Source organism: Sinocyclocheilus grahami, unplaced genomic scaffold (genome assembly GCF_001515645.1).
Source record: "Sinocyclocheilus grahami isolate Dianchi unplaced genomic scaffold, SAMN03320097.WGS_v1.1 scaffold911.1, whole genome shotgun sequence".
Classification (NCBI taxonomy): Eukaryota; Metazoa; Chordata; class Actinopteri; order Cypriniformes; family Cyprinidae; genus Sinocyclocheilus; species Sinocyclocheilus grahami.
In genome coordinates this window covers 360033-371526 of record NW_015506090.1, presented here as the reverse complement: position 1 = coordinate 371526, position 11494 = coordinate 360033, and the positions used below count along the sequence as shown (strand labels likewise).

The following is an 11494-nucleotide window of genomic DNA, read 5'->3' as shown; positions in this document are numbered from 1 at the left end:
TCTTGTGCAAGCCCTGGCCTACGCCAAAAAGTAGGGGCGCAGGTGGCTTCCACAGGACACTGGAAGGAGCAGTAGCTGTGGCCTTTTGGTAGGATCCCAATTCGTCAGTCATCCGACGTGACGTCGAGAGTGACCGACTGAAAGGGAACGTCTCGGTTACGTATGGTAACCCTCGTTCCGGGAGGGAGGGAACGCGCCGTCACGTCCCGTCGCCACAGCTCCTGTACCACCGCTGGGCGGCCGGGTCACCGGCTCGGCTCCTCAGCGAAAACCTGAATATGCGCTGCATCAGCTGCCTACTTATATAGATGTGATCAGCGGCAGCTGGATGCAATAATCGCATGCCAATGTGCATTGGCTCGTTTAGTTTACACTCGAAGTAGATTGGTCTCTCTAAGCGAGATCCCAATTCGTCGGTCATCCGACGTGACGTCTCCGTTCCCTCCTTCAGGGAACGAGGGTTACCATACGTAACCGGGACGTTACCACTGATCTCTCTCTCTCTATATTACAGATCAGTGGAAGTTACAGTATTTGCAAGCGGATTGTTACCATAGAAACACTCACTCATTAAAGAAATTTTTGTCTGGTGAATAAGAGAGTGGCAAATGTTTAACAATTGTAAGTGAGATGTATAATGAATGCATTTGTTCATAAAATGATGTATTTATTAGTAGTTCCAGATGTCCTCTTGAAGATACACTGAAGCAGGCGTATAGAGTAACCTTAATAACTGTATGGACATGATCAGCACACATTACTCTAAATATGAAGCTCTATTAAAAACTTGGTCAGAGCACCTATATTTCACTACTGCAACTTGTATACATGACTTTTGATATCAGTCTTATTAATATTTTTATATATAAGTGATGTAAAATGCTAAATTAACATTAAAACAGTTTTTGACAAATTGAAAAGACAAAGGCAGAATTAATTTTCGTCTGAAAGGTAAAATTATTCCATACAGGCATAAGAATAAATAGATATTTTTTTGCCCATATTTTAATTGAGGGTGTGTCAAAATAGCAACACTGTGAATTAAAATGTAATGATTTTACTCATATAGGTTTAAATGAAACCATCTGTATTTTTGTTTATTTAGTCCCTCCTTTGTAAGGACATAGAAAACCAATCATGGATTTCAAAACAATTGAACGATTTTCAAAACTGAACATAATGAGTCTTTGGTTGATCATTTAGGGGATTCATCCCCGTATATAAATGCAGTTGTTACTCTTGATACTTTGTGTACATGGCCTAAGCATTGAATTAAAAAATAAAAACAGTAACAGCATGCCTCTCAGGACCTTCAGTGCGTATTCTGGGGAGGCCTAAAAGTATCTAACTTGACCTTTTCACTTCAAAATAAAATCAATGTAACCCTAACCCATTGCCACTAACTGTATGTGTCACAGTTGTATTTAAGAACATGTTATAACAGTAATTTCAAATCTGAAAATACAAAATCGTTACATTGAGTTAGACTTTATGTTGTCTGTAAGCTTGAGGTGTATTATGTCTGTTACAACAATATAAAGTTCATATGAATATGAATTGAATGTCAAAAAAAGAGAAACTGTCAGTCTGATGCACACTGCTCGTGTGATTTGTGATGTATAGAGTACGTCTGCTTTAACAGATGAAGACTGAGTCATACCTGTTTGCTGCCATGGCAACAACAAAAATACTAAAAATACAAAAATAAAATAAATAATTTATGATTCAGAGGAGAAATCCTTCTCTCACAGCGTCCTCTCATGAAGCACCTGACGAACAATGCTTTACACCAAACCACACGGCTGACAAACACTAAATGAATTTTCATAAAGAGGTTTACAAATAGAAATGTTTAGATTTTTTAATGTTACAACTGACTGTTGTTTAATATCAGAGTGTCTTCATAAATGTGGTGATTTTTATTTTTAAACTGTAGCCAGATTGTCACAGTGTTTGTTGTGGTGACCGGGACTGGTCACTTGAGGGCGCTCTTCTGTTTTACGTTGTTTGTGTTAAACTCCATTTCCCATAGTCCCCTGCTCTCTAATCCTGGTCTAATCGGTAACACCTGTTCATCATTAACCCAGCTATATATATCATGCCTTCTCTGTCTGTCATTTGCGTCTGGATTGTATTGTCTTCTTAGTTGGTGTTGTCGGTGTCAGGTTTTGGATTACCTTTTGCAACGTTTTGTTCTGTTTTGTCCTGTTATTATTTTCAATAAACTGCTCGCGGAGTCCAGTCCAGTCCCGGAGCTCGCGGAGTCCAGTCCAGTCCCGGAGCTCGCGGAGTCCAGTCCAGTCCCGGAGCTCGCGGAGTCCAGTCCAGTCCCGGAGCTCGCAGAGTCCGTCTAATCGGTAACACCTGTTCATCATTAACCCAGCTATATATATCATGCCTTCTCTGTCTGTCATTTGCGTCTGGATTGTATTGTCTTCTTAGTTGGTGTTGTCGGTGTCAGGTTTTGGATTACCTTTTGCAACGTTTTGTTCTGTTTTGTCCTGTTATTATTTTCAATAAACTGCACATGGAACTTACCTTGTTTCCTCCTGGCATTCCGTGACACAGATATAATATAAAGCATGTTTTGTTCAGCTAGTCTTTTTTTATTTCGTGATCTTTGGTTTGCCGGCTGATACTGTATGTGTAAAGACAGAGTAAAACACTACAGCGCTGATTGCTCACTATTACGTGATTTACAGATTTCTGTTTCCTATAATCAAAGTGAAGAGCACTTCACAAACACAATAAATGGCTACTCACCAAACAAAGACTAATAACAGCATCACTGCATCTCATTGGCTCTCACTCAGCCCACTACTGATTCATGGACATATGTGACCCTGGAGCACAAAAGCAGTCTTAAGTCGCTAGGGTATATTTGTAGCAATAGCCAAAAATACATTGTATGGGTCAAAATTATTGATTTTTTTTAATGCCAAAAATCATTAGGATATTAAATAAAGATCATGTTCCATGAAGATATTTTGTAAATTTCCTACCATAAATATATCAAAACTTAATTTTTGATTAGTAATATGCATTGCTAAGAACTTCATTTGGACAACTTTAAAGCTGATTCTCTCAATATTAAGATTTTTTTGCACCCTCAGATTCCAGATTTTCAAATAGTTGTATCTCGGGCAAATATTGTCCGATCCTAACAAACCATACATCAATAGAAAGCTTATTTATTCAGCTTTCAGATTTGTAAAATTGACCCTTAAGACTGATTTTGTGTTCCAGGGTCAAATATGTTGTTTATGTACTGTTTGACTTTAAACAATCCACAGATGAGACATTCATTCAGTTCCCACTGTAATCCTTAACTCGCAATGGTAAAACTAGATTTATTCATGTAACACTTAACTGTGTTTCCACACCTGCTTTGTTTTAGGGAACTGATGGCTTTGCATGAACTATAACACCATTTTATTGAAGTCTCCATTTGAAATGGACATCAATATATTTAATCATATCTGGCAACTTGACAAATATGGTTTATTGGGGTATAAAAGTTAAAACATTTAATGATTTAGAAGCGCTTCAGATTTTATTTCATTAATTTTTTTATTTTATTTGACTTTACTTCATTTTATTGTATTGTATTGCACACTAATAATATGAAACTGTACTGTCAGCACACCATAGCTGTCTAAATGAACAAAATATATGCATTTATTTCCATTCAAACTAATAAAAACTGACAGAAGAAGATTAGACCTAAAAGAGCTCTCATCATCATTACTATCACAGCCTTCCTCTTTCTTTTGAAATGGCAGAGAGTTTCATGTGCACAAAGTTTTGAGAAGTTTTCTGGAGGTCCTGCATCTTGTTTAGATACATGGATTTTATCAAACACCAGCAGATAAAAAAAATCTAAACCTGACTGACTCTGCTAGAAATCTTATAGTAGGCCATGGTTGGATCTTCCATCAGGACAATGGTCCAAAAACAAACACCAAAATATGTCACTGAGCAGACTCCTATAATAAATATATAACCTATGATGCTAATGCAAGGCAAGAACAGCGTGGCCTATATTTTAAATGTTTGGCTGGTTGATTCATACATGAACCATTTCAGAGATGAGCGATGGGGGTTCAGAACGCTCAACTTTGAGCTGCTTTCAGAAGACAATTAGGTGTCAGAACTACATTAACATAGTGTTACGACTTCATTTGCATTAAGGGTTGCATTAAACTGTAACTGTATAAAAGGTTTGAGGTTAGGATGTACATTCCGACTCCTATAATAAATATATAACCTATGATGCTAATGCAAGGCAAGAACAGCGTGGCCTATATTTTAAATGTTTGGCTGGTTGATTCATACATGAACCATTTCAGAGATGAGCGATGGGGGTTCAGAACGCTCAACTTTGAGCTGCTTTCAGAAGATGTGTGGATTAAAAATGAGTGCAGATGCAATGAACGATTAAATACAGTATTTTATTCACTGAAGCCAACATTGTGTCCCTGATCTTTGAGGGCAGGCGTAAGACACGCTCATGCCAGGAGATCAACCAACACATCCAGTCTTCTGAACACAGGGCAACAGGCATACTGAACAACATTTACAGATTTAAAGGAGTAGTAGAGGATCACAGCTAAAAAAAGGTATTCACGATATCTGAGTCTGGACAGCAAACGGTCCAACTGATGGCTAAGGCTAATTAAAACCAGCTGCTCTCCTTCAGTACTCACACAACTGCATTTTGAGAGGAGATCCTACATTACAGGGTTCGCCAAAGTAAACGCACAAAGATGACAAGGCTGGAGGAAAACTGTAATCATGATTTGCACCCAGGAGACCGACAAACAAAAGTCAAAAACAAAGTGAGTGTTCCAGTCAAAATATTGTTATGACAAAGAAAGATATTTCATAGCTTGTCACTTTTGGATGATTTTTCATTCGAGTTGTTATTGTTTTTATTTTGAAACCCTAAAGTGCACTTGCATGCCCATATCTTTATGTTACACTTCGTCTGACTTTTTTATTTTATTTTGTTGTTTTCTGCATCCTATGAAAAATAATAACAAATGCAATTACTATTTTAAAGTACTATGTCTGTGTAGGGAGTGCACTGTTAAAGGGTTAGTGCCAGCGTTACATGTTTGGTCTGGAAAAGTGCCGAACAGCAAACAACATGAAACATAGTGGCACATAAAAGGAAGAGTTGATCTCTTCACATCACCATTCATACTGATGACAGTTTGTAGTATGCATTATTAAGTGTGTATATACTGCTCAAAAGTAATGCAACTTTTGTTTTAAAATTTGCAACAAATAAATACAAATAAACATCATCTAAGTGCTTCTGTGTTCAGTACCGGACAAGAGAAATAATTCGTCCTGCAATTTCACAGAGAGAGAAAAAATACAAAAAACAAGACGCAGCAACAATATAAAGAGCTTGTAATCACAAAAGCACACTGTAGATATGATCCTCTCTATTTGTCAAATTCTAACATAAAATAAAGTGTCCTTAAAATACTTCAAGTAAACAAAATGTCGTTATAGACGGGAACTCGAGAAGGGACTCAAACTAATATCTGTAAATATGTGAAAAGCTTTTCATTTAGATTCCTTTGAAACCTTCAAAAGTTCAAATAAGTAACTAGATCCGGCTTTGTTGGTGTGCAAAAACAGTGTAGAACGTTCATATAGTGTTCACAACCTTTGTTTCTGTAATGAAAATGAATCTTAAATTCAAGGTTAGCAAGCATCACGAAAAAAGTAACTGAAACGCTCTCAATTCCTCTAGAAACCTCTGTATTCGAACAACCTAAACATGATGGCAAAAACACAGGAGCACAGACAAACGAACACGACTTTACACGAGTGAAAATGTACCTTCAATAAAACCAACCACAGATTTGGTTACGCTTGAAAAACCTGTATAATGAAGTAACATATCACTACCCTTTATAAAGCTCTCTAAAAGAGTCAGAAGAACTAATAAAGTGCACGATAAATACTACTGGCATCTTTACAACAATAATGTTCTGAACTGAGAATTAAAAATTCAAATATAGAAGATTATAAAATGCACAAAAGGAGCATTGGCATTTACACTACTGAAAAAGCAGAAGTATACTCTTTACTTCAACAAACAGATAAAAAAATAAATGGCACAAACTGCGCAGCCGATGACGTTAGCATGAACATCATCTAATCTTGCAGTCTGAAATGCTGTAACTCAGCAAGTACCTCGAAATCATCATTAGAAAATAATCTCTTTAGAGTCTGGGTCCATTGCTGTGACATGCTGGTACGAGCCATTAATGTGCGCGTGAAGGTGGTTAGTACATCGGTCGTGGATTACATCCGCAACAAAAACGAAAGGCTATCGTGATAAATCCTGCATCATACCCATGCATCTCTCTGCTGTTTATTAGTCTAGTAAAATAACTCTCTCTGAGCTACTGCCGAGCATGTTTCCACTTCTCCTGAAGGAAAAGCAAATTTAGGGGAACAGCACAATCAAGAGACGCTCATGTTCTCAGAGCGAAATCAGCGGCACTTTATATTACAGTCCTGTAATATAATTTACACACTCTAGCAATTACAATAACTGGGTAAAAACTACAGTAGGTGTTAACCCTAAACCGCTGTAGTTACCTGATGTTACTCAGTCAAAAACAATGCAAGCGCATGTACTGTAAAATAAAGTGCAACTGCAAAACCGTTACACGCTAACGAATAAAAAAAGAAAACCACACTATTTGCTCCACAAGGGAGACCTAGGGATTTACAGCTTCCAATCAATTGATCAATTTACATTTTACACAAATGTTTTCTGATACAACTGTCGGCAGATAAATAAATGACATCCAAATATTATACAGTGGCTCTCTGAGAGGAAGCAGGAGACGGTCTATGTGATCTTGGGGGTTTCGGGCCGGTAGTCCTTCCGTTCGGACGTGTTGCGCTTGACTTTAGCGGTGGCCGGCAGGGACTCCTGGTTGAGAGATGGGCTGGACTGAGACTTCTTCAGCGCCGCGTCACCGTCCCGGGCCGTCAAGAGCTCTCTCACACCCTCTTTCAGGAGCTTGACGTACATCTCGTAACGGCTCTCCTTCAGAGAGAATTCAGAAAATCCATTAGACTCCATTATAATGTCATGAGACAAGAGCGCTAACAATAGCTCTGCCCACAGCCACCTTCAAAGCATAGCAAGTCAATCAGTCAAACAGCACCTTGTGAGTGGCTCATTTAAGGCAAAACATGACAGGCAAAAACACTGCTTTTCATGCACTGGCCGACTGTGAGATTTCAAGCAATTTTGCTTCCATAACATCTCTTCTTCTTCAGACTAATGCAAAGACAACATCCAAAATACACATTTGTGACACTGGAGCACAAAACCAGTCATAAGGGTCAATTTTTCGAAATTGAGATTTATACATCATCTGAAAGCTGAATAAATAAGCTTTCCGTTGATGCATGGTTTGTTAGGATAGGACAATATTTGGCTGAGATACAACTATTGGAAAATCTGGAATCTGAGGGTGCAAAAAAAAAATCTAAATATTGAGAAAATCATCTTTAAAGTTGTCCAAATTAAGTTCTTAGCAATGCATATTACTAAACATAAATTAAGTTTTGATATATTTATGGTAGGAAATGTACAAAACATCTTTATGGAACATGATCTTTACTTAATATGCTAATGATTTTTGGCATAAAAGAAAAATGGATAATTTTGACCCATACAATGTATTGTTGGCTATTGCTACAAATATCCCTGTGCGACTTAAGACTGCTTTTGTGCTCCAGGCTCATATTTAACTGTTTATTTTGTTACACGTTAACTATTTGCATCTGTAGATTTGAATTACAATACTTTAAAGGCTGTTTCTCAAAATTAGTTTTTCTCAGAAACTTCAGCAGCACTTGCACCAAACCTTACAGTTTCATTCCTATCAATATTCTCAAGGTTTTTACCGAGGGGTTTGTTCACATACCATCCGTTTTATATAACATTTTATTCCTGAAATCCCTTCTGTAAAAACCTTTAACTCTTAATATATGTCAACAAAATAAACCATTTTGAATTGTGGATGTATCCAATGTTCAGATTTCTGTTCTGGATATGTACGCACATTTGTGCAAATCTAATTCAATAATGCTTCATTTATATATTTAAACATATAATTTCATAAAACTTGCAATACAAAACAATCCTCTTAACCCTTTTGAACCCTATTCACCTGTGGTGTCTTGCCTTAAAGTGCACCAACGGACTCAAGCAAAGCTCACAGCTCACAGTAGAGTTTGATCATAGCATGTTTTCAATTCCATGGGACTATTCTCTGTTGATCATTTTCACTACTGAATAAAATCTATTTATAATCCATTATAATTTGTCTCAGTGTCCATCATTTGGAATGATTTTTTTACTGAGCTTGTTAAAGTGCTTTCTGAGATTGACTTATCTAGGAAGGGCATTGCGATGTTGCCAAGAACTTGGTCAAAGCCTACTGTTTTGAGCAGCCTTTGTGTCCAAGCGAGCTAAACACTAATGTTTGGAACAGAGCTACAGAGCTAAACTCTGAATATAATAAAGATTAACTCACAAGAGTGCTTTATATTAAATGAAATAAATCTTCTATTATCACATCATACTAATTACAGTATGGGATTGTTTTCTCAAGGTGGTCCTGACCGTTAAAACGAGAGATATCCCACATTTTTTTTCACATTTTCTAAAAACGTACTCACCCTTAGGCCATCTAAGATGTAGATGAGTTTGTTTCTTTATCAGGAGAAAGTAATATTTATGCATATGAGTCATATTTTAGCCGGAAACAACTATTTGAAAGTTAACAAAAATCGTCTTGATGGATTTGTTTCTTATAAACACGCAACTTTTGGCTTCTGAAGTCATTAACTGATGGACTGGAGTGGAGTGGATTACTTGTGGATTATTGTGATGTTTTTATCAGCTGTTTGGACTCTCATTCTGACGGCACCCATTCACTGCAGAGGATCCATTACTGAGCAAGTGAGTGCTAAAATTCTCTAAATGTGTTCCCATGACGAAACAAACTCATCTACATCTTGGATGGCCAGAGGATGAGTAAATTTTTAGCAATTTTTCGTGTTTGGGTGAACTGTTCCTTTAAATCCACATAGAGGAGGGTCTTTTACCCTTACATGTAAAACACACTGACTGGAATATTGATCATGCTGTCAGGCCAAAGGGCTTTAAAATGATTTTTTTTTCTCCACAGAAGTGTGGGAAAAAAACATCAGATGTGTGTGGATATACTGTATGTTACAGTATGTAGATGTGTGATTGGTCTCGTTTATTAAGAAGGGTTAATACACTGCAATATAAGTGAGTTTATCACATTACACATTATAATGCTGCTATCCATAGAACTAAACTAAGATCACTTTAATCAATTAGATAATTCCACTGGATTAACCATAACAGAGTAAATAACCCACGTGTATATTAAAGTATATTTATTAGTTTCTGGGTTTTGTATTTATCGCACACATTGCTCTTCTACTGCGCTTGATGCCGAGGCATTTCACATCTGATCAAGTGCCTCCTTCAACACAGCTGCACTTAAACTACATTTGAAAAGTTTTGGGTCGTTTCATAATTCTAGGCGACTTCTCTTTGAATTCTACAATTGTAGAAGACCCTTTCCAGAAATAGGCCTCAAAACAGGACTCTAAAATGAAGCAATTTGGTTTTAAACAAATGATCTGTGAAAGATGCCACTTAACTATTATTATACAAGCTGTTTTATTTTCAATTCATTTCATAGTAGATTTTGCAAGTCAGAATACTGTTGATTTGATTTATTTGATACCTTTAGCAATGTTTTTGTTTTTATTTTTAAGCAATGTGTTAAATAAATATAAAAACATTTCCATCAATTCTAGGCAAGTTCATCTCTGGAACGTTAAAGACACTGAGCATGAGTGTGGGGGAAAATACGGCCCAGCAAATGATCTGCTTAATTATGACCCTGGAGCACAAAGGCAGTGTTAAGTCGCTGGGGTATATTTGTAGCAATAGCCAAAAATACATTATATGGGTCAAAATTATCGATTTTTCTTTTATGTCATTAGGATATTAAGTAAAGATCATGTTCCATGAAGATATTTGGTAAATTTCCTACTTTAACTATATCAACTTAATGTTTGATTAGTAATATGCATTGCTAAGAACTTCATTTGAACAACTTTAAAGATGATTTTCTCAATATTTAGATTTTTTTGCACCCTCAGATTCCAGATTTTCAAATAGTTGTATCTCGACCAAATATTGTCCTATCCTAACAAATCATACATCAATGGAAAGCTTATTCATTCAGCTTTCAGATGATGTATAAATCTCAATTTCAAAATTTGACCCAGACCCTTATGACTGGTTTTGTGCTCCAGGGTCACAATTGTGTCTCTTGCATCATAAAAGGCAACGGCGTCTACCTCAAAATCCAGGTAGTGCTCTTTCAAGCGGTACTCATCGATCTCTTTGGCTTTGACCTTCTTATCCGGCGGGTAGGATCTGTGCTCGGCTAATTCTGTAGAGACGTGCTTCAGCTTGGCCTCGTGGGACTTGAGCTGCTCTTCCTGTAACACATCAGACACATCAGCAGTATTCAAAGGCTTCAGACAGACACAGCACGTGCCATCAGCAGCATTTCACTCCCCGCTTCAGACCCACCTGAGACATGCGGGTGGTGGTCGCCGGCAGCAGCGGACGGCTGAATTTCTTCTGAGAGCCGATGGCGGCGGGGAAGGATGGGGCGGAAAACATGGCCGCCACCGAGTTGATTATTCTGATCCAGGACTCCATTTCCTCAGGGCTCCTACAGAGAAGAGATTGCACGTGTTCATATGACAGGGTTTCTGCAGACATGAACAAGTTACATTTAAGACTTTTTAAGACCTTTTTAATACCACCTTATATGAAATTTAAGACCTAAACCTGTAATGGAAATATTATTACATACATATATGTAATATTTAATGTGTATAAATTAAAAAGAAAACAAAATATCAATGCTGTAATAAATGGTATTTATTACTATGATATACAGTGAACTTTTCATGTCAGCAGACAATATTCCATACAAAATATCCCCGCAAAATAACTGCATCACTGAGATTTTTGGTGGAGTAAACAATTTATTCTGAAGCAATATTTTCATCAGTGTTCTATCAGCTTTTACATACTTAAATCTGCATATTTACCTTTACAAAGGCCTATTTTTAACCTTTTTAGATGTATGCATCATCTTACATGTCAAATTATTACAATTTATCAATAAATTCAATATACACTATAGGGCTGCTACCAGTCAGATTAAATAATTTACACTGCAAATAACAAATAATTACAACGGCAATAAATAATGTTATGAGATTAATGTTTTAAATGCATTTATGAATATACAAATAAGAAATGTTGAGGGGAAAAATGCATACTTTAAAACATACTTCTCAACTAAACTACCAGTAAGTG

General features: G+C 36.8%; 1 protein-coding gene across 2 annotated transcripts in view; it reads right to left on the bottom strand.

Annotated features, from left to right (window-relative positions):
• Nucleotides 1-4432: 4432 nt before the first annotated feature.
• Nucleotides 4433-11494, bottom strand: part of LOC107564111 (PH and SEC7 domain-containing protein 3-like) — a 117232-nt gene continuing 110170 nt past the window's right edge. For both annotated transcript variants that reach the window (XM_016249107.1, XM_016249108.1), the window contains exons 14-16: nt 10694-10838; nt 10456-10599; nt 4433-7081 (exon numbers count right to left, since the gene is read on the bottom strand). In XM_016249107.1, coding sequence (XP_016104593.1) covers nt 6881-7081; nt 10456-10599; nt 10694-10838 — 490 coding nt within the window. In that variant the 3' untranslated portion in view covers nt 4433-6880. The remainder of the gene's footprint in view (nt 7082-10455; nt 10600-10693; nt 10839-11494) is intronic.